The sequence below is a fragment of the Haliaeetus albicilla genome, chromosome 1 (genome assembly GCF_947461875.1).
Source record: "Haliaeetus albicilla chromosome 1, bHalAlb1.1, whole genome shotgun sequence".
Taxonomy (NCBI): domain Eukaryota; kingdom Metazoa; phylum Chordata; class Aves; order Accipitriformes; family Accipitridae; genus Haliaeetus; species Haliaeetus albicilla.
Genome location: NC_091483.1, coordinates 34,873,520 through 34,897,824, shown reverse-complemented (window position 1 = coordinate 34,897,824; position 24,305 = coordinate 34,873,520). Strand labels below are relative to the sequence as shown.

General features: G+C 39.4%; 1 protein-coding gene across 2 annotated transcripts in view; it reads left to right on the top strand.

Annotated features, from left to right (window-relative positions):
* Positions 1-24,305, top strand: part of TNKS (tankyrase) — a 159,693-nt gene that overhangs the window by 38,239 nt on the left and 97,149 nt on the right. For both annotated transcript variants that reach the window (XM_069784953.1, XM_069784945.1), the window contains exon 3: positions 3,745-3,840. In XM_069784953.1, the coding sequence (XP_069641054.1) occupies positions 3,745-3,840 (96 nt within the window). The remainder of the gene's footprint in view (positions 1-3,744; positions 3,841-24,305) is intronic.

Here is a 24,305-nt window from a genome sequence, read left to right as displayed (position 1 = left end):
AGGGTAAAAATATAACTCTGTACCAGTCTGTTTGTTCTATAGTTAAACTTACAAGACTTTGATGTCCATACACAATATGAAGATTCAATTAAAAGAGCTTCTTTACGCTGTTTATACGATATGGTCTGTAGGAAAGGCAAGGATAGCCAGGTAATAGTATTGCTAGATTATTAAGGGCTCTGCCTGCAGTACAGAAAAATAATATACCCCAATGTCCCCACTGTCCAGAGGAAATAAATCAGCATATCAAAATATGCTAACTAACAAAGTTCTAGGAGTGAATTTGTGTGCACACCATCCTTACGCTTGCCTGTTAACAGTGGTCTCTTGACAGAAACTATTGCCACATTTCATTTTCAGGCTACTCAGAAACCATCCTCTAAAACCAGTGTGCAGTATTTGAAATCCAAAATAGCTACATTTATCTAGAATGGCTTGTTCTGTTGTGTTTGTTTATAAAGGGAATGTTTTTCTCAAACAGGAGATCTATCTTGACGGTTTTACACATCCCTGGTGCATTGAAAAGGAAATTCGGAGAGACACACTGTGTCTACATCTCAAATACCCTGTGGTTAGAAGAGACTTTGTGTTGGGCTAAAGTGTTAAAGGTTTTGAACAAGCAGGAGAACATTCAATTAGAAGCTACCTATGGTTTGCCAGGTATGAAAGTACAGCTGTGTTACACCGATAGGCTAAACATCAAATGCTGGATTTCTTTTGTTAATTCATGTTGATGACAACATTGCTCACTTGGATATCTTTTTGTGAGATTATGCACTAAAAAAGTGTGGAGAGGATAGAATTGAATAGTCAATAGAAGAAATGTAAGATAAGACTGCCTTTGTGACCTGAATTTGCTTCCTTTTTTCATCTGCATTCTGATACAGTCTTTGTTTATATGATTGGTTTCTTCTCCCAAGATCCCAAGATGCTACTGCATTCATTTCACAGGGTAGATCTGTGTCTAGGACTGAATAAGGTAGCTATCTGCAGGACTATACCCTTGGCTGTTGGAGAGGCTGGAAGGGTTATGACAAGTGGGATGAGTGATTGCAGAGACAAGAAGGACAAGTCTCATGGTTACAGCAATGGAGTTCTAATAGGTTCTTTTTCTGAACCTAGTTTGGCCACTTCAAGTGCACGTTCCACAGGCAGTCACTAATTCAGGGTTTTTGCAGGCAACCAACTTAAGCACTGTTAGTAAATTTTTAGTGTATTTCCCTAGGTTTTTGAAAAACTAAAAACCTGACATAGAAATTGTGTGTTGTAAGCCATGCCAAAACCCTTCATGGTTCATTAGCATGACTGAACAGGTTAGATACGCTACATTGTCTTTTGTCATTTTAGCCAGGAGAGGAGCTGAAAGCAGTACTGTGTTGTCATTTTCTCTGTGTGCCAGCAGAAGTAGTAGGGAAGCCCCCTTGGTTGGTTTGCACCAGACTGAAGAATTAAGAGACTTGAAAAATCTGTGCTTCTGTTTTAACATTGGGCTCTGGCAGCTGCAGATCCCTCTGACATCTTTACACCTGTTTCCTGTCATTTTTCAAAGACACCTTTCTTCCACCCTAACCTGCCTTAGCTTGGCTTCACATGCTAGTCAAAACCTCCAAACTCCAGTCAAATACCAGTCATTCCTCTCTCCTGGTCTTTCTTCTGGGACTTTTTATCTGAGCTATTCTCTTTTCCCCTGCCACATCTTCTTGTTCAGTTTTCTCCCCTAGCTCTTTGTCCCAGGCTTTGCCGTGTGAATCCTTCACTGTCTTCTCATACAGTCTGTGCTGTTTCATCATTTTGTACTGCCTGCTTTCTCTTGATAGACGCTTTGTTGCTGGGTCCCACCCTTCCCTGATGCCTTTTGGGACAAAGGGCTTCCCTCTCATCTGGAATATAGATTTACTAGCAGGGTCCAAGAGAATAGAGACAGGACTACTGAGTGTGTCTCTCCAGACTTGCTTTCTGTACTGCCTACTGTGTTTAAAAAAAATTTGCAAAAAGTCCTGTTCACCACTTCCTGCTGGAGTGTGCCTGACTGGCTTGTGAGGCTGGCTCAGAGTCAAACCTGTCCGTGAGTAAGATCTCTAAGGGGGGTGGTAGCATGTATGGCACAGATGGCATCTTCAGAAATGTCGGTGCCAGATCTTAACAAGCTTCTGTGAGCACGTGCTAGCTCATTTTTTGGTTGGTTGGTTGTTTTTTTTTCCATTTTGGTGTCTTCGTCTTGGCATAGGGAAAAAAAACCCACACCAGCAAACAAAAAAACCTACTAGGAAAAGCCCAATCTGTCTACTTGAGTCTTCTTTCAAAAACATGAGACAATTGCACCTTCTTGGCAAAGCAGAAAATAAGTCAATTTATTAAAGCACCAGACTTCGGCAAAAATTCAGCTTAGGGCAAGCATGTAGCATAGCTGAAATACATTAAATTTGGCAATGTTAAAAGCATTTAAAGTCAGACTTGTATAAGAAAAGAGGTTTGAATAAAAACAATACTACCAGTTCAAATTTTAATTTAGAAAAAAGTTTATTCCTGAAAAGCCTCTTGCTGTTTAAAGTGATAACATGTAATATAATACTGGTAATTACTTTTGTTCTGGATTGGGTTATGTTTTTTCCCGGAGAATTCTGTCCATGAAGTGTTTCTATACCCTTAGTTACAAAAAATGTTTGCAAGTATTTCTTTGTCTTGACTCCTTCAGTCCAGCTGTATCTCAACAGGTTACATGAGCAACCATAAATGTCTTCTGGTTTTTATTATTTGTCTCCTTGACATTGAATCTCTGCACCCCTGTACCCTGTCCTGTTATTCACATTTGTGCAAAGTGAACATGTATCTGTTGCTCTGAATTTGTAATATGTTGTGCTTATTTTGCACGACATTTGGGGAAATGAAGAATTGAGGCCCTTTTGTGTCAGACCTCTAACGTTGCTGTGGGCTTTGTTTTCTAATTCTGTAGAAAATGCCTCGATCTTGAGAGGGGGTGGTCTGAATTGCATTGTTACTATGTTGTTTCTGATCAAAAGAGTTTACAGGTGAAATAGTGTTTTCATTTTTTTTAATGAGCTTTTCCAGATGATAATTTACTGTATCAGTGCCTTCCTAGCCATATGGTTTCATATTGCATTCTAAGTATTTTTATGTACTTGAATTTTTGTGTTAATAGGCTTAGCAGGGAAAAAATAGCAGTGAGAATAATAGTCTCTGAACATCTTACTCTGTTTGTTACACTTCTTGAAGGCAAGCCAGTATGCCGTGGTTAAGATTTTGTGTGCAAGTGAGGAGCCACTGAAAGGCTGGAGTATTACTGATTTACAGAGGCGGGGTGACTTGGGATATTCGGCAGGAAAAGGAACAGGAGTGGTAACAAGCGGCAGTAGTGGTAGTAAAGGCAGGAGCAGGTTCCACAGCAGATTTCCCAGTGTGAGTCAGTGAATGCACAGCTTCCCAGCTAGCTGTCAGGAGGAACCCAAAACTGAGTATTGCAAGAGATTCGGGGTTCATGTTTATCATGCAAAGTCATGTGATCTTACTATATCTTAACTTGCCAACTTAGCCTTACTCTGAGGAAGATCCTTTGCTGCAGTGCTTAACACACACAAAAAAAAAGGGGGGGGGGGGAACCCAGAAGGAAAACCCAAAAAAATTGTGCAATGTGTTTTTATGCCTACATCATGCCGAGGAGACACTTAGCAGTAAATGATCTGTGTGTACCAGAGGTAAGATACTGTTTCTGCTTTCCCTGCACAGTGCTGCTGCAGCACGGAGCTGATCCAAACATTCGTAACACCGACGGGAAATCTGCGCTGGATCTGGCAGATCCTTCAGCAAAAGCTGTACTTACAGGTAAGATGCATGCATCTCTTAGCAGTGTTACCTGTAGTTCATTTTGTGTTATAAGTTCAGCATCATAAGACCCTTCTGCCTTTTTTGGTTTTTCTGTTGTGTAAGAGCATTTTAAAACTGTCTTTTACCAGATTTCATATTGATGTAACTGTTGTTATTCTGCTGTGCTGTTATAGGTTTGCTTATTCTACTTATGCCAATGCTGTAATTTTCTGTTATAACATCATTCATTATTCACTGTGTTTCTGTGGCTTTTTTTCTTTTTAATTGCTACCCAATATACAGATTGAATAGGACCCCCCAACCCCTGCAAAAAAATGAAGAAAACAAATCAGGTCAATTGTTTTAAGACCTTCACTGGTGAGCCAGCAAGGACGTTTGTATAACTATAAAAGTACCTGTGATTTGAAAGACTACCTGCTACCGATTGCAGAGATCAATAGTTACATTATATTTTGCTGCAGATTCACAAGCTACCTTTTCCTTCCTCTTCCTAATTAGTCATTTTAGGTAGAACTCTTTCTCACCCACCAGTTTTTTTCCTTTTTAGGGACTGTTAGCTGCCAAACAGTATGTTTCATGAAAATACAGACAGAACTTTGTTTTTACACAGCTTTGGGTTTTTTTTTTTAATAAATTAACTGTTATGGCATACCAGTAAGCATTAAAAGTATAATGTAATAGCCTGTCAAATCTGTATCAAGAAATACATGGTCCTCTGTGCTGATTTTGACATCTAGGAAATAATGTTTAGAACAAAGTAATCTTGGATTTTAAAATATATACAATTAGATTTATAGAATGGGGTTCAGCAGCTGCGCTTCATTTGAAGAAATAGCTGGGTTTTTTCTTTTGCCTTTATTTCCCCTATTCTCTCTCTCTTTATTGACAGCTTAATTTATAGGTTATGTGCTATGCAACACCCGTATTCATTCTTCAGATTATGTTCAGAGCACACCAGCTCCCTTCACTTTGTCAGGAACATTTCCTCATCTTTCTCCAGTGTGCTGACTACTATACATAATTATCTACAGCTCTGCAGTGATTTGAGAATGCCTTTGGAACGGTACACTTTAAACACATACGATTTAGTTTAATTACTCAGCGTCAAATTTAAACACGTTCCTACAGTGTTAACATTGATGTTAGCTGTGCTAAGCAGGTTAATCTGACTTTCGACTGTTAATGGGTACAGTTGTACAGACGCTGAGGATGGAAAGGGCACCAGGGAGTCAAGGTACCTCAAAGGTGTCACTGGATATTTGGCATTAGTTGTGGGGAACTTGATACAGTATGGGGGTTCCAGGCTCTGAGCTGGTCTTCAGGCTATGCTCAAAGATCAACTTCAGAGGATAGTAGAAGACTTAGAAAGGTCTGTGATGGTGACTTCATGTGTGCTCCACTGAGTTCTCTGGGCACTAGATCGCCACCTTGTGCTTTAGGCAATGGAGAGGGCCATGTGTCGTAGCAAACAAGTGTAGAAGGATTAGAAGCAGCCTTTTGAGAACGTCCTGTCAAGTGCAGCAAGCGCCCTGTGTCCCTGGCCTCATGTCTAATGCCTCGCACATGAGCATCCAGTAACTGCAAGCTTCTGCCACCAATGGATGTTACAAGGTTGTGCGTATAAACACACATGCACAGAGCCACTTCTGCTTCTATTTAGGTCTTTTATTGTTCATAAAAAGACATAATTTTTGTATGTGTTTATTCTTCCTAGCGAGTAAATCAGCTTTTGTTTTTATCAGCTTTGTCCTCAAGGTGGCTCTTGGCTACACTGGGCTCTCTCTATGCTGTGCACCTGAGCTCTAAGCTGTGTAAAGAGGGTTTGAATCTGGCTGTAGCTGCTGTATGATGCACAATAACTGAAAAAGCTGACACTGGATGCCATTTAAATGGAAACTTTCTATTGAGGGCTTAATTTTTCTGGATGCTGCCCTGCTTTCTAGTATCTCTATTAGGCTGCTACTTTCTCATGCATTTTCTATATGTTTTTACCTTAAGGTCTTGCTTCATCCCTCTGGAAGAAGGGGGCTTAAGGGATTTCTTAGGATCTATCTGGCTTGGGATAATCTTTAGCTACAGCAATGCTTTGCAATTAGGTGCATCAGAACTTAAAGCTATTACTGGATTAAGGATGAGTAGGATGTATTAACTTAATTTTCACTATTTAATGTTGAATGGTGGGATTTTAGAAATGCTCATATTTAAAGCTTTTGAAAGTGGAGTGATCCTGAAAGCGCAATCTGTAATTGTTACTGTATTTGCATCTTTAAACAGCATGCATGTCAAGGCTGTTCTCATGACATTATTTTGGGTTCCTTTTTCTATCAGTCTATGAATATAATAGACTTTTGCACATTGCTGCTGTATTGATTGTTGGAGAACAAGGTTCCTCTTACTACTTTTTTGAGCAAGTATTTGCATAAGTTCATGCATTGATGTTAATCACTTTGTGAAAGAACTATGATTATAGTCTCTCTTTGACTTCCACCTTTGACTTAGCAAAAGTGAACAGAAAACTTGTTGGTAATTGATTAAATCTTTTCAATTTGTCAAAGAGTTCTGTATGTGTTTTAGAAGGAACATTCCTGCTGCGTAGAAAGCATTTCTGGTGTTCTGGCAGCAAATGCTGAATCCACAATGATTTATTCTTTTCTGTCTCCCAGTCTACAATAATGTATAGTATCTTTTTCTCCTGAATTACAGAAAGGATATATAAAGCAATGGTTTCTGGGATGACTTCCAGCCATTTTCTTGCAACGTTCTCTTAAAATGTGTGTTTTATAAAGGATACATAATGCAAATGAAAGGCTAATATTTTGATGGAAACGGACTTTGAAAATTTCTTTGTAGATTAAAGTGAATTCTATAGAAATTAAACACCCAATTCCAGCTTCTTTAAAAAAGGGGGGGGGGGGGGGCAAAAAAAAAAAAAAGCTGTATAATTGGGTTATCTGCTTTTTACTGCTTAAACGGGAAAGCAGTCTTTTTTCCACTCCTGCAGGATAAGCAGCATTTGTGTGAGCCAAGCACTTCATGATTGAGAGGGTGAATATTTTTTGTTTCTTCTTCCTCAGCATCCCTTACTGTTCCTGAATCAGGTTGTCAGAAAAGGATTGTAATCCTCCTCTTCTCTAGGCTGAAGTGGTAGTACAGACTCCAAAAACATATCGCATTTGAAAACCAGAGCTGTTACACATATCAGATTAATATCCTAGTTAATTTTATTTTAGTTTAATTGCCTTTGGGGTGTGTGGTTTCTGAGACGGGGACTCATCTTCGCTGCCATACATAGCACTGTGGGACTCCCATCCAGAACAGGGCCTTTGGGAGCTTTTGCACTACAAGTCATATTAGTCTTCATTATTCTCTTACCCTGCTTATTGCCTCTTTAAACATTAATATCCTTTTATATGTTTTCTATACAGTATATGAAGAGCCAACAATATTGTGAATGATTTATGTGAATGATTTATTTTGATTTTTACACAGTGATGCTTTTTTGCCACTTCCTCATATTATCTGCTATTTGGAAATGCTTTCTCTACATGAATGGTCGTTCTTTGTATTTGAGCAGTTTCCAAAGCTGTTAGCAGGACCTGAAGGCACTTTGATTGGATAATATGTTCTTGACTGTTCCATGCCACTGTTTTGCATGAGTTGTTTTGGCTGGTTTCAAGAGTTACTCCCTTGAAACAGGTCAAAATGAAAAAAAGTTGGAACTGCTGCATCTACAGATTAAAGGAAGATTTCTTGGGTACGAAATAATGTCTGTTAATAGAAAAGATTTTCAAAGTTAAACAAGACTCTGATCTTCCTACTTACTATGGAAATAATGTCTTTTACAAACAAAGTGCTTAGGTCCTATTGAGCATTTCTCACTTTGTTTTTTGGATGTGAAGGACAGCTTGATGAGTGAAAGTACAGCTAGGCTAAGGTTACCAGAGGCGTTAATGAGGATTCATGTTTTCATCTATTTGTCATATCAACTTTTTAATTTAAGCGGGGAGCATAGTCCATTTATTGAAATATATTTGCACAAATTTTTTTAAAGTGAACTGCCATCTAGGCATAATTTGCCTCCAAGGAAGGGAGAAATCTGGTATTTCACTACAAAAATTTTACTGAACTTTAAAGAATGGAAAATGGATCCTAGGTACAACTCATCCATTTTAAAATTAGCAGGAAGAGAAGAAACTCTTTTAATTTGGGTTAGTTTTATTTTTTACTGTGGCACCTTTACAGCTTGACCATCTCATATCCCAAACTCTTTCCTTCTGGGTTGATGGTATTTCCTTTCAGGTACTCTTAGGATTTTGAAGGCATTCTGGATAGACACTAGCACTTTATTTTGGGAGGTGCCAACCTCTTCTCCCTTTCCTTTTACTGATCTAATTCTAATAGTGTGCTCTGAAATTAGATCATTTGGACAAGCTGTAGCTTCTGTCTTTAAGAAACAGTATAATAAACATCAATGCAAAAGGAAGAGTGCTTTAATGGTCAGGAGGGCATGTGCTGCTAGAATGGTTTGGGCCATCCATTTATCTGGGTCATTGTCCTTTCTGATGGTGACACTGGGGTCTGCTGCTTTTAGAGAAAAGTGCAAGAAACCCAGCAGTCAAGGAATATCTTTGCCCTGCAGAAAACTTACACCTTATTTCACATAGGCTGTTGGCGTATGTCTTGAAGCGAGAGGTCTGAATGGCCTTTTCCAGCACTTGTTTGTGCTTTGAATGTATGTTTTTGTGATTTGCTATTTGTTTAGCATTCAGGTAGGTCTACTCTCCTCATTTTTGTCAAGGCCTTCTCAGGAGGAAATAAGCCATCTGTTCTAGATCACTGTTATGGATGTCATGTGATACTTTTACATTTGGAGTCCGTGGTGATGCTTTACATCTACTTTCTGGAGGATTATAAGGAGTATCAGCTGGGGCATTACTCTTCCAGTCTTTGGAAAGATGTGGGCAAAACATACTTGTGCCACGTCAAGTCTACCATTTTGGATGGCCCTCATCTAGAAGCCCTTAACCATATGGATATATAAATCTTGTCTTCTGTTTTTAGAGAATATTATAACTGTGACTATCTTGTTATTTTTGTAAATATATAATTAAAAAAAAAATAATCTCAATTAGTGTGTGGTCTAGTTCCCATTTTCCGCTTTGAAGGAAGTGCACAGGTTACTTGGCTGGCCAGGAGTGAAATGCCTTCCTTTCTCAGTTCTGGCATGGTCACATTTCAGTTTTATTTCTCATTTCTTTGTTTTCACAATGAGAGGAAAGAGGAAGAAACAGCCCTGTCTTTCTTCTAGATGCCATGCCATACTTTGTGTGTGCTTCTGCTGTTTCCTCTTCAAGAGCAGCAGTCCTTGTTCTTTAGACTGTCTACATACAAAGCTCCACTTCAGTGAAAATGAAGTTGCGCTTTGGTGGCACTGCCGCTATCGCCAGTTCTCTTTCTGCTTCCCAGCACTGCATTATTATTTCAAGACAGCATATCTTGATTTGAGCACTGTGCTCTGGTATAACATCCAGTTGACTTCTGTAGTGATGATTTAATAGCTTTCATGGCTTTTTTTTATTCCAGGTTTTATTCAGGCTAAGTTTGGTTTTTATTACCTCTGTGATTGCAGAAGAGCTAAATGTATTATGGGAGCCTCTAAAGGAATTCTGAATTCTGAAGTTTGTGGCTTAGATTCCAGTATAATTCCAGATTATTTATATTATGCATGCAGTGCTTATTGTTTTAATTTGTCAGTACTCCTTTGGTCTACCCATTTTATTGCCCATTCTCTCAGTTTGTCTTGGGTCCTTCTAATTTCTTCATTTTTTTCTGGTAATTGAATAATTTAAATGTTTCCTTCAATGTGGTGGGTGATTTTAACACAAGTTCCAGTGTGTTTCATCGTAAAGGAAACAAGTTACTCCTCCTTTTAAGTGTCTGATCCTTGGAAGTACTTTGGTTTTGATTCCATGACTACATAATTTCTTTAATGTCTTACTGAAGGACTTGTGCAAGGATTTACATGAGCCAGTCTGTATGTTTCACTGCCTCAGTTGTCCGTTTCCATGCCTTAATGTGCTTGGATTTCTTCCTAGTGTAACTTTAGCTCTGGATGCTCTTGTTTCATAGGGCTTAGTTTTAGGATAATGAGAGCTTCTCTTCTCTTTCCCCCTGCTCCCCATTTTAGAGACAAGCACTATCATCCTCATCTTTTGTTTAAACTTAGTTGTGTGTCTTGAACTGGCTTTTTGGAATGTGGCTGTCTAAGCTAGATCAGATGACTTTTCCTTCTTGTTTGTATCCTATATTTAGGCAAGGAGTTAAAAGTCTGTAGTCTGTTGTGCAGGCAGTCAAATAAGAAGGGGCACTGTGGGATTCAAGATTGATGCTTTTATGAAAAGAGTGGGTTTGATTTACACCATCCCCTTTGCCAGGTTTTTCACTCTTTCAGCTTTCCTTTTTACCATGATATCCATTTAGGAATATTTAGTAAGAGCTCTTTGAATGGAATCAAACTCTTAACTTGTCAAAGGAAAAAATTATCTTTTCAAAGCTTTCACGAAGCACCTCAGTGCAGTCTTTCAGCTCTCTGATTCTCAGCTCTGCTATTGTATAGAGTTTTGGATGCTTTGAAAGCTTTCAGAAATGTGATGTACACAAATTTATTTAGCCTATACTACACACTGAAATTTAACAACATCAAACTCAAAAGAAGCTTTTCTTCCTAAGATTTGTTGTTATCCAAATAGACAGAATAACAAATAAGATCTCTAAACCTTCTAAGGAAAGAGCCCAAAATGTATTTTCCATGCTGCCCTAGGAAAAATAACAGCAGAAATGTGTAAGAAGCATTTCTATTTCCATAGTGCATCAGAGCACTCATCTTTTTGTTTCCTTGCCTTGAGCACTGACCAATCTTATACGTCACTGAAATTTTTTCTTCTTCTCTAAATGTGGATTAGATAATTTTGTTTGTTGTTAAGGTTAGGATTTGTTTGTTGGTGGTTTTAGCATAGTCTATGTTGTACGCTTCTGGCTATTAATAGCAATTTCTGCCAGTCCTGACACCAAATACTACTTTGATCTGCACTACACTTTTCCAGTGTCCATGGATAACTTTTCTGGATTGTTGTACCAAAATGGCCTTTTCACACTGTATACTGCATGCAATAGTAAGCCAGGGTGCAGTGGTAAGAAATGAGTGGGTGGAGAATGTTATGCAACTCATTTGTTTTGTTCTGTTTGTAAGTAGGATAGCCATGCTGCAGTTGTAACTATTTTAATGTAGTTTTTGTATACTGTCTTTGATTCTAATATGTAATCTAGTCTGTAAGCAACCATAGAACTTTCTTGAAAAAAATTTTTAGCTAGCTAGATAATTCCTACAAACAAAAGCTCCCATTGCTTTTATCTCTTGTACTGTAACTTCAAGAGCAGTCTTTCATACTTGGACTGTTTTCTTCTGGAAGTGAAGCCACGTTTAAATTTTGAAAGTGATGAGCCACTCAACTGTGAAATCTGTAGAGTCTGTGAATGTGTGGACAAAACATTTAAGACAATTTTTTCCAGGCTGAACAGATGAATCTGAAAGAGTGTCAATGTTGCATAAGGAAAATATACTGACTAGGAAGTGGGAGAGGCAGATAATCTTAATTTTACCTTTTTATGCATATATTAGGACACAGACTGCTTACGAGACTGCTTACTGTTCCCCACTGCCTCATTCATCAGGACAGATGGCTGTGCACTGGGGAGGAATCAGGACTGCACAGTGAAGTAGTGTTGTCTTTATGGCTTCTGCTTCGTTTGCTGCAAAAGTTGAGAGCAAGAGTGAGTGGTGCAAGACAGGAAACAAAAAGGTTGCATCTGTGGATAAGGCAGCTAAATATTTCCTTTGAAACAGGTTTTTTTTCTTGATTCTGACCAGTATTTCCACATGGTCTGGAGCGTCATTCTAACATGCTGAAGAACAGTGGTTTGTTTTTTGCTATTCTAGTTCATCTCTGTTAGCAACTGAGTAAAGATTCATTGCATCCTGCCATAAAGCATGTAAGTTTGAAGTGGCTCATGTGTTACTTCACTGCCTCCCAGACAAGGAAGCACTGTTATAAAAGGTAGTATAAAAGTAATAGGCTGTTTTCCCCATTCTTTCTAAACTTGGTGATACTAGCTCATGCCCAATGCTATCCAATTTCTGGTCCCAGTTCCAGGACCCTGGCTTGTCCTTCTTAAGCTTCTTATCTTGGTCCCCACTTCCTGCCAACACATTCACATGCGTGTATATGTACACCCCTTACTTGAGATCTCCATCCTTCACCCTGCCTCTTACTAGGCCTCTAGGTTTGGTTTTTCGTTGTGTGTGTGGGTTTTTTTTTTGGTTTTGTGGGTTTTTGTTTGTTTGTTTTTCCTGTCTCCTAATCCTGGTTGTCTTCTAAATTCTTCATCCAGAATCCATGACCACTTCAGGTCCTCTGTCTGGCTAGCATCTTGGCTCTATATCCTATTCTTCTCTTCCTCCCCTCACCTACATGTTCCCAGACAGTTTCCAGTATGACTTCTATTCTTGTTTTCTTGAGCTAGCAAAATAACTCCTTTGAGAGTGTTAAATAAATGCCCAGATTTCAAAAGAATTTTAATACCACGTAGAGATTGTGTTATGTTTTGGATTATTAATTGTTGTAGCTCTCCAACCTCCCTCTTTTATGCCAGTCACTTCTTATTTTTCCTTACTTCATTTCCACAGGAGCTGTTTTGGAGTTTGAGGAAGAATGCAAATTTTGGAATTATTTTATTTTAAATTATTTGTTTCTTTTAAAATGACTAACCTAGCCAGGTGCATGTGGCTTGAAAGGTCATGCTGGAATAATCTCAGTAAGAAGCATGGTTCTGATGCCCTGCTTGCAAGCCCTTACTCAGCTGAGGCCTTCTAGTAAGAAGCTTGGTCAAACTTGACAGTGTGCATTTAAGGAAGATTTGCTATGTGTATATACCAAATTTAGTAATATTGCTAAAAGTAAATCCATAAATTGTTCTGATTGGTAGGGATATGTCAGCTTAGGGGAAGGTTTCTTCCAGTTCTTTCAAAGTGAAAAAGAGCTGAATGTAAGTACTTACAAAAGCTCTTGGTTTGGTCACATTGCTACTGAGTGCTGTGGCTGTGTTGGGCACTCTTTCTGTACACAGTGGCTGTACCAGTTTTGTTCTCGTGAGAGCTGGCTTGTTTTTGCCAGCTGAGAAGTGTTCCCGCCTTGCCAGGTAACGGGCACGGGGCGCATCCCGAGTTCTCTACGGCGCAGGGCACCTGGCTGGGTCAGAAGCATTTTTCCCCTTTAATTTTACTACATATGCGCTAGATGTGATTTAAGTTCAAGGATAAGACTTTAAAAAAGTAGTTAATACTCCTGAAATTTAAAGGGACTTGGGTTCCTGAGTTATATTTTGTTAATGTAAATGATCAAGTGTTTTTAGGGCAATGTCTAGAAAGGAGAAATAAAATCGCTTTTTGCTTCCATTGTTACGTTATGAGGCATTAAATGACTAAAAGAATTTTTGTACAAATTTATTTAAAAATGTCTTCACCTATTGCTTGTGTAACTTATTTCTTTGAAAACCATTGTGGTAGTTCTCAAGTCCCTGCGGCTTCATTAACCTAAGATTTGAGATGGTGATTGTTCTCATGTAGTAGGAAATCCATTTTTAACAATATGTTTGAAAATTATATATATTATATTATATACTTAAGGTTGTGAAAGTCATCTGTGGATTTATTTGCAGTTCTTTGAAACTTCCATGCCTCAAGTTTTGTCTTGCCCTTTTGCCGATGCTGCCATTCTCATAGCAGGGTTTGGAGCACAACACGTGTTTGTCTCAGATATCCCATTTCACCCTAGGATGCCCGACCATAAACTGAACATGGATGTGCACTGGACTCTGCAGCATTTGTTGCTTCCGACAGTTCCTACGTGCTTTCCCATTTATGCAGTAAATAAAGCAGGTGTCCTGCAGATAAGATTTAGTTTGTTTGTGCCGTCCTTATTCATATACTGAATGCAGAGGGTGAGTCAGGGATCCTGTGAGAGGGAAAGTGTGGTATGATCAAAGCAGAATGCCCATACATGCAAGTTGAGTTTAGCGTGCATGGGAAGTCAACCAGATATTGGAGGGGAATGTGTTTTAATATAGACAGACCCCTCTAGTATCACCGTTTTCAGACTTTGCCCAGCATTCTCCTTTACTCCTGTCCCTCATTTGCCTAGGTGTCTTCTCACTTTTCACCTATCTGTGTAATCCAAGCTGCAGTCTTCAGCAACCTACAGTTTAGACAGATAAGCTTGGATTTTTCAGATTGGCCATACTAGGCATTTCTTCTAACTTTGGATGACCCAAGTGTTCTGTCATGTTTCAAGTCTCTGCTCTGAAATACCCAGATGTTAAAGTTTCTTCTTAAAGAGGTTAGAAGAGGTTCTGTATTCTGTTCAAATACACAAAGCATTATGTATGAGTTTTGTGGACAGCATGAACACTCTTTGTCTTGTAGATGTGGTGCAACTCTTTTTAGGATAGTTTTAAAAATTAGATTGAGATAGGCAAGAAGAATTTCAGCCTGAAGGATTCAAAGTTGGCAGAATTACAATGGAAACTAGTCTTTAAATCATAGTTAAATAACCTTTAGTTGCCTAGTAGCTGTCAGAATTGCTACCAGCTCTGTCTACAATTAGTATATTGAAAAGAGTAATATTTCTTGGATGCAGCTTGTTTTGCTTTCATGTGCTTCTGAGCTTAGACCACCTACCTTGAAGTCTTTTGAAATGAGTTTCAGGGCATAGGGGACTTTTATAATTGTAGAAATGTGTAATGGAAATGGAATTGACCTGACTTACTTGATGAGGTGATCTGATTCAGCAGGCTCAGATGCAGTTTACATTTCACGTGGCCATGAGTTAGTTCTTTGTTGTGCTGTACAAATCTTTCCAGAGATGAATGAGGAGATATAAAAAGCTTATACTTAGTATCATGTAACTTACACCATCACTTCAACTGGCCTGTATTGACAGGCCAAGTGCCACCGGTTTGATGTGGTGCATCTTCAGTGCCTTGACATGAGCCTGGTATCCAAATGTTGAGGCCATCCACCCGACTTGTTCTGTTGAAGGGGCAGTAAATTGTGAAGGGAAGGGGAGGAAGGTAATCTAAAGCAAATACCTGTAACCTCTTCCTTATTGGACTGGCTGCAAAGAATAGGTTGAACCTGTAAGAGACTCGGTTTTCTTTCTAGAAATACTCCAAATGTCCCTCTACAGTTGACTATAGCACCATCTGGAGTCTGAATGTGGACGATTGGTGCATATATCTCTACTTAAAGCCTATACTGCATATAAGATTGCAGCAGAACAGCATTGCTTCTGTTGTATTTTACACATGCTTTTTTATTCTGGAGAAAGTTTATGTTGTTTTATACTGGGGGTGTAGTGTGTGGGGAGCATTTTAATTCATGCGTATGTACACATATGTTTATATTATCAACAAAAATGAGGCAATTCTTATCTGTTAGGTAATGACAGTATTGTTTTTACGTAGTTAAAGGTACTGTCAAAAGTGTTGTTTTCCATTGGTGCATGAAGAGGCTTCTAAGATGGATGCTTCTCAGTGAATGGATGTTTTACTGTTATAAGTTTCTGAATAAACCAGTAAGTTTCTACTAAACTGGGTAGCCATTTCAGTCGTGACTAATTCATTCAAGCTATCACAAATAATGTAAGTGTTGACTGCTAAGACTCAGAAGTCCCAGGATTTGGAGTCTTATGAGCTTGTGTTTGCTTCATCTTTCCCTTTTCTGGAGCGGGGGAAGCAGTCTCAATGACTATTTTTTAAGCAAGTATAATTATTTAATTGTTAAAATTATTTAATTGTCAAACAAAAATCATCCTCAACTTATCTTCACTTAGAACATAGCTTAGATATGCTAAAACCCAAACAAACCAAACTGTATTTATATTCTCCAAGGAGGCTGGAGTAAGAAAGGAGAAAAAACTGCTTCCATAGTGTTTGTCTTATTTCTTAATTTATCACTGGAAAGCAAACAGATCCTGTGGTGAATAATGCTGATGCATGCACTTGAATTTCATAGAATATGTTGTATTTTAGATAGTTTAGGTAGCACTAAAAAATTTCTTCAAGTAGCTGGGCATTGCAGTTTTTAAATTTAATTGTGTGGTGCCAGTATGTGGATCTGTGACTGAAGAACATGGAAAGTTTAGTTTAAGATGAGGAAAATCGGGCTGAACTGTTTTTGAAAACTTTGAGTACTTTTGTTTGCTGAAAATTCCAGGCTCAACAGAAGATTTATTAGCTTAATTTCATGCTTTCTATTTGTTGTGATCATTAAATAACAATCAAGGCTGTCTCTGTGTGATGAGAGATCACTTGTTATAATTCAATTTTCACTAGGAAGAATAAGTATTAGCATTTAAATTGAAATTGCTAATTTCCTTTTGCATATGTCCTTAGGGTTCAATCCTGCCAGATGCTGAGCTGCTCTAGGAAAGATCTGGGGTTAAGTTGGGGTTTATTCAGACATTTAAATGTTGCTTGCTGAAGCAGGGCCACAACGTTCACCATCTCTGGAGTGAAGATGGAGGCCATTCCAATGAAGGCCTCACAGGGTGCTGTTCTGCTCTGGGTTACTATGGGTGACTTGAGGCCAGTGCCTGTAGTCTGCATCTTTTGAGTAGACAAAGCCTTGTTCCAGATTTTATAAATAAAACGCGTTACTTGTTTATAGTGGGGGTTTTTTTCTGCATGCAGTGATTTTAGGAGAAGCGTAATATGTGGGTATAGAGGAATAAAGCAGGTCAAAGCAGTATTTCCCATCAGAGTAGTAAGCAGGCAGACCCATTATTTTGCATTTTCTTTTTTTATTGTCTTCATTGTCAAAGGAACACGGGTGGGTTTTTTCTCTTAAAAAATTTAAGTTAAAATTTCTGAGCTGTAGAGAGCATGTCTTTAATGTGATGGTTGAGTTTTATTAACTTTGTAAACACTATCCCTGATGGCTATTTATGAAACTGTTGTGTTCAGGCATGAAAAGCCAGAACTTGTCCTTCAGACCTCCTGTGTCTGTGTGAGTCAGGCCTTTCTGTGTGTCTGTCAAACATACTTCCTGGCTACAAGATGTCTGTCTTGGTGCTCTCCGTAGAAATGGGGCCTCACAGTTGAAATGCCTTTAGTCCTGGGATTAACATGGATCTCTTTCCTCTCTAGTTTTTTCCCCACAGCCCTGCAGTCACTGCGGTGCAGTCTTCCACTTTGGGGGTGTGGTTCTTCACAGTGGCACTGGCAAGAACCTCTGATAATTCAAGGGCATACAATGAGCCTTGGAAATCTTCCTACGTTGATTTCTCTTTTCTGCACGCTGCACAAGGGACACACAGAACAATATCCTTTTTTTCTAACTCTCTGCATCTATCTTTGGTCCCCTTTTGTAGAAATGAACATTGTTGCTTTTTCTTCTTAAAGTTCAACAGTTATTTTTTCTTCTGATTTCATGACTAGAGCTGGTTTTTCTAGGTGGTGGACTCTTTCTTCCCATACTTACTGTTCATCCAAAGCCCACCTGATGAGGTGAATTGCTGCCGCTTGTTTGTTTGTTTGTTTTTGTTTTGTACTGCTTTTCTGAGGGTAGGGAAGAAAAAAGATTTCACTTTGTATCAGAGCTATTGTCAGTCTTTTGTGGATGTACTATGTGGAGAGTCTTTCAGGGCTATTGGCGTTTTCTCTGAAATTAGATTGAATTTGTCATTTGTACATGGCTGTTTATCAGACTGTCATGAAGGTTCAATGTTTAATTTATAATACAGAAAAAATTATATTAAGACTTATGCTAAACCTCTGTGTAATCCTTTGGGAGGTGATTTGAAAAAGCATGACCTCATTGGGATGCAAGAGGTCATCTACACCTCTGAAAATGCATCAGCTGTGGTCTTTCTTTATCATTACTTCTTTCATACATGAAAGAGAAACTCTGGCAACAAAGATTCGGCCTTCCATGTCTCACAAGCCTGTTTGTTTCCAGTGTGCTTTAGAGATTTTTCAAAATTACATTTTTCTTTGTGATTTGTACCTAATTTAGTTGCATTTATTCATATGTTATATAACTTTCCCCTGTAGTGCAGTGGGACTGTTCTTATGTTTAAAAGGACTATATGATTAAGTGCTTTACTTGGTTGTTGGCATTGAATGGTTTCTAATTTTAATGTAATAGTTAAGTCTATTGTCAGTCTTACATGAAGATGCAAAATTTTGAATTGGTACCGTATTATTAATGGAAAATTTTCATGCATCTGGCAAGCTATAACATAGATTAAGCAAAACTCTTTTGGTGGTTTGGAAATGCGTTCATAAATTGTACTCAATTATGTTGCGACACTTAGACAACCAGAATTAGAAACAGTAGACCATAAAGTCTGAATGTATGTGTTCTATGCTATTGATTATTTTTCATAAACAGTAAGTATCAGAAACCTTTGTTTTCCACGATGCTTTTTCTACTCCTGTTCCACAAAGGTAGTTACATTTTTGTTCAATAATAGGTTTCAGTGGTAATTTAAAGACCGTGTAGCTGAGACTTGTTATATATATGATATATAGACACTGATGTAATTTTACTTTTCCTTGGAACTGCTTACAGGCCCAAAACTTGGACAAAAGAGGATTTATCCTCTGTTGTAATTCCCATAGTCTAATAATGTCCCTTTTATAACAAAAGCAGCTGTGTCCTGATATTTTATTAGTCTGAAATGTTTTAGAATCAGCTTCTCTCTTTATGGATAACAAATTTATTTCTCTGCTGCTTTGTTCCAGACTCCACAGATCCTACTGCTTTGGGTGATAAAAGTGTTTCCATAATTTCAGAATTTATTAGGCCATACATGACTCATGTATTTTTCATTGCTGCATGTATTAGTCCTTTGAAACAATTTGGGAGATGACTTGTGGCAGCAGAAATTCTGTGATTAGGTCAGCCAAGTTTTGATCTTTGAGGGCTGATCACAAGAAGCAAGTTGCAGAGTTAGGGCCTAGATCAGCAGTAAGAAATACAAGCTGTCTCAGTGGACAAGAACTGTTTTATAAAATAAAAACAAATCAACCGTCTCACATTTATCAAGTAGAGAAAAGGAGTACAAAATACTTCCATGCCCTCAAAAAGAGAGAGTGAGCCTGGAGTTAATTCTTTCCTCTTCCGATTTCCCTTGCTTCTATGCATGTATAGATGTATTGCTCATTGAAGAGGACTGTGTCGATGAGCAACCTGTTTTTAACTGTCTCCTTTTAGTGCTTCATTGGGAAATTGTTTTCCTATCTCCAAGCTTATTCATTTGGAAATGGCAATTTATCTAGCTGTGGCTGAGAGAGTTAGGACAGCTTGGGTATGTGGGAAGGATCCCCTAGGCTCTACAGAGCATAGGGCAATGACATCCATGTTAAGTCTGAACAAAGTCTTTAGAAGTAGAAATAAAATGGCATTGGTATTTAATTGACACATAGATGTAATGGTCCACCTCCACAGATCGACTGAAACTTCCCTTATTAAAACCTCAGGTCAATTATCATTTATACAGTTATTTCAAGCACATTTCTATGAAGGTGTCCTTGTCAGTAGTTACTAAAACTTACACCCATAGTAATTAAAGTTGCAAGCATTTGATCATAATAGCAAAATCCAGACCTTGGAAGGCAGGGGTAGTTGGCTCCATGCAAGAAGCAAACTGACAGCAAAGTTCATGTCACCAGGTCTCTCCCCCTGCACCTTCCCCAGTTCCCTGCAGTGCCTTTATTGTTTTCACAGACTTAACTTTGTTAGAAATGGGAGAAGGACCCTGAGGCTTATTCCCTGCGTTCATTCTCCTTACTGTCTTTTCACGTTTCTATTTGATACACCTTGTTTCTGGATAAGGTGCCCCTAAAAATTATGTGCCTCTTTTGCTTTCCACAGACCATTGCTGACATGTGGAAAAGGCAGGCAGACGTGACAATCTGGAAGACAACAATACAGGGCGTGCCTAAGATTTATTACTTATATGTTGTGATGAGCATATTGTTTACAGCAAAGTAGCGGTGGGTTTAATAAGAATCACTAGACAGTACTGTTGTCTTGAAATTTCAGAAAAATGCCATTTTATACAAAGCCAGTAACTTTACTCTTTATATCTGGTAGAAAGAAACACTGTTCTCCATGCTCCTGAAAATAGAGAAAGGAGCCATTGAGCATAGGAAGCTGGTCTTCTTTTGACCAATCCAAAAAAGTCTGTATTGCCTTGAATAATGATATTGACCCATACAGGAATTAATATATCCTGCGCTGTTTGTCAAAATGGTGAACCAAGAGTCCTTTGGGGAATAAACAGTTGCAAATATGTAGACCTGAGGAAAACCTACACAGTGCTAAACGATGTGTAGATTTTTTTCTTTCTGTTGAATCATGGAATTATAGTAGATAGTGAACTCTTGAGATGTTTGTTAATCCTAAAGTTAAAAGGAGGCTGAAAGAACTGGGCATCCTCCTTTTTAAGAAGAATTCTTAAATTGGTCCAGCAGTACCCTCAGTTTACTTTACATGTAAGCCATGAGTTGGTGTTCTTTGTTTGTTTCAGGGTTTCCTGGACATCTGAAAGATTGACCAAGACCTGTTAATCATTCCCTTAGTAACTTGTTTACTGCTTCAGCGTGAGTTCCCTCCCCACAGGTTACAGTCCTTCATGACCTTCTCCAATGTGGGTCCTTCCCACAGGCTGCAGTTCTTTAAGAACTGCTCCAGCGTGGGTCCCCCATAGGCCACAGCTGCCAGAAAACCTGCTTCTGTGTGAGCCCTCCACAGGCTGCAGCATCCTTCAGAGCACATCCACTTGCTGCGGTGTGGGGTTCTCCATGGGCTGCAGTGTGATTATCTGCTCTGGCATGGTCCTCCATGGGCTGCAGGGGGACAATCTGTGCCACTATGGTATCCTCCATGGGCTGCTGGGAATCTCTGCTCCAGCACCTGGAATACCTCCTCCCTCTCCTTCTCTGACCTGGGTGTCTGCAGGGCTCTTCCTTTTGCGTTTTCTCACTCCTCTCTCTCAGCTGCTGTGCAGTGTTTTTTACCCTTTCTTAAATATGTTACCACAGAGGCACCATCAGCATCACTGATTTGCTCAGCTTTGGCCAGTGGTGGGACTGTTGGAGCCAGCTGTAAGTGTCTGTGACCAGCACAGGGCAACCCCTGGTCCTTTCTCAGAGAAGCCATCCCAGCAGCACCTCCTGCTACCAAAACCTTGACACCTGCACCCAGTACAGCTTGAAAGCCAGGTAGATGAAGTCTCTTTTTGGCCACATTGAGACTCAAGTTTGTTAAAAAGCAGTGTTAACTTCAGCTCAAAAAATGCGCCTCCGCTGTAATGATTGATGTCTGCTGTGTGCCATGTATTATATATACAGTGCCATCAGGCTAATTTGAAATAGGATCATCTGGAGTTTAACCTCAGTTATTTAACTTTGCCCGTACCAGAAAGCCCCTTGAGTCCATGGTGTAAATATATCAGTCATTCTGTTTCTATCCAGCACGTAATTTTGCCTGTAATATATTTGTCATCTTTTTTTAAATTTTTTTAAATCATCTTTATGTGAAGAAAAGTTTCCATCTTTTCTTTTTCCACTGTAAAACAGCCTAAATTTTTTGAACTGGCTGGATGGTTGCACTCAAACAGTTGCGGTCAGCGGTTCAATGTCCAAATGCAGAGCAGTGGCAAGTGGCATTCCTCAGATGTCAGTATTGGGACCGGCGCTGTTTAACATCTTTGTCAGCGACACGGGCAGTGGGATTGAGTGCACCCTCAGCAAGTTTGCCAATGACACCAAGCTGTGTGGTGCGGTCGACACGCTGGAGGGAAGGGATGCCATCCAGAGGGACCTTGACAGGCTCGAGAGGTGGGCCCATGCAAACCTCAGGAAGTTCAACAAGGACAAGTGCAAGGTCCTGCACATGGGTCAGGGCAGTCCCAAGCCCAAATACAGGCTGTGTGGAGAATGGATTGAGAGCAGCCCTGAGGAGAAGGACTTGGGGGTGTTGGTTGACAAGAAGCTCAGCATGACCCAGCAATGTGCGTTCGCAGCCCAGAAAGCCAACCGTATCCTGGGCTGCATCAAAAGAAGCATGACCAGCAGGTCAAGGGAGGTGATTCTGCCCCTCTATTCTTCTCTCATGAGACCCCACCTGGAGTACTGCATTCAGCTCTGGGGCCCCCAACATAAGAAGGATATGGACCTGTTGGAGCAAGTCCAGAGGAGGACCACAAAGATGATCAGAGGAATGGAACACCCCTCCTATGAAGACAGGCTGAGTTGGGGTTGTTCAGCCTGGAGAAGAGAAGGCTCTGGGGAGACATAGTGGCCTTCCAGTACCTAAAGGGGCCTACAAGAAAGCTGGAGAGGGACTTTTTACGAGGGCATGTAGTGATAGGACAAGGGGTAATGGCTTTAAACTGAAAGAAGGTAGATTTAGATCGGGTGTAAGGAAGACATTGTTTACTGTGAGGGTGGTGAGGCACTGGAACAAGGTTGCCCAGAGAGGTTGTGGATACCCCATCCCTGGAAGTGTTCCAGGCCAGGCTGGATGGGGCTTTGAGCAACCCGGTCTAGTGGAAGGTGTCCCTGTCCATGGTAGGAGTGTTGGAACTCGATGATCTTTAAGGTCCCTTCCAACCCAAACCATTCTGTAATTCTATGACTCTATGAATTTGCAAGTGGCTGTCTTTGTATTGAAACATATAATAATTGGGGACAGTGTAAAAATGGATACACCTTCCCTGGCTCAAAACTGTGCAACTTGCCTTTTCACATTTTACATGTAGTTTTTTGGAAACATTTTTAAAACAAGGATATTGGATTTTCTATTTTACATTGTTATTTGTCCTGGAAAATATTTTGCTCCTGCAGAATAGACATGAAAGATTATCCAAATATTTGTGACTTGAGCCCTCAAAAGAATTACTCCTGAATGTGAGCAATGATACTATTTTCTCAAGCCATATCTGTCCTTGGAAGAAACATGTACTACTCTAAAAAAATTAAGCATCTCACTTCTGCAGTAATTAATAAGATTTTCTTGAGAGTTTTAGCTGTAATTAAAGACAAAGTCTGTGCCATTATAAGTAGCATGATCTTTCTGCTCCTCAAAGATGACATAAATGCAGAATGTAATAGTGATTTGTTAGTGTGCATGAAGAGCAGCTGTCAATTTTTATATAGCTCACTGTCGTGAATTATAATAATTTCTATTGCATTTTGCTTTACAGTGCCAGCTACAAGTCAGGTAAGCGTTTAAAAATGTACATAGATTTCACTTGGCATTGCAGCAGTGATGGTGGTTAATATATATCTAAACAAAAACCTCTATAATGTTGAAACCAAAATTTTACGCTAATTAAGATAACTCTTTCTACTTTAAAGAAAGCATCTACTTCTCCATATAGAGCAAATATAAATAAAACTGGCTATATTAAGTATAGCTTTTAATGGGTAAGGAAAATGTCATGCTGTGCGACTACTTACCAGAAGTTTTATTTCCTGGCGTTCTTCCTGCCCCAATAAGTCTTTTAACATTTTCCAGAGGCTTCACAGCTAGTACTTCAGCTAATAATTTTTTTATTTTGGCATCACAGCCAGAATAATAATTTAGAAGTTCACCAGTATGCTTCTAAAATGTCCCTCTACTCCCTCTTTCTCCATGGGAGATCTCTAGGAAGCACCTAGTTTGCTATTATTGTGACTTTCCTATGTCCATCCTGTTTTTTAGGACTAGTAGGAGAGGGATCTTGAAATGGCTCTATAGAGCCATTCTTAAGGGGTATATGCTGTGATCCAGAAACCACAGAGGGAAGCGCCTGTGGCTTTTTCTGGTGCAAGAGAACCTGACTGTGGGAGACAGAGACCAGTGTATTTGCAGTAGAGGTGCGACCTGTTAATATATAGCTACCAGTGAGCCAAAAACCATCCTGACCTGAGAAGAAAGTTGTCTTCTGAAGTATCTCAGGTACCATCAAGACTGCTGAAAGAGAATTCTTTTCCAGGTCCAGCTCCCAGGGCGGTGCTACCACTTGTGTTTTTCTTTTGTGCCAGTGTATCTTGTGTTTCTCTCTGCAGTGGCATGCTTTTACCAGGAGGTCACTCCTCCTTTTCCCTGTGTTAGTAGTATTCTATGCATCATGTATTCAGTCTGGTAAACTTGCTTCAAAGATACTCAAAAATGTTAAGTCTAGGAAGGTTTGTACAGGGTAGGCTTTTTGTGTCCCCTCGGTGTAGATACTTTAGCCTTGCTACAGGCCAGGTGCACAAGCCAGTCAATTTGAATACTTGTGACAAGACAATTGGAGTCAGTTTTTTAATCAGACTTAGGTGAGCTAACTCTTGCCCTGCGAACATGGGCATGT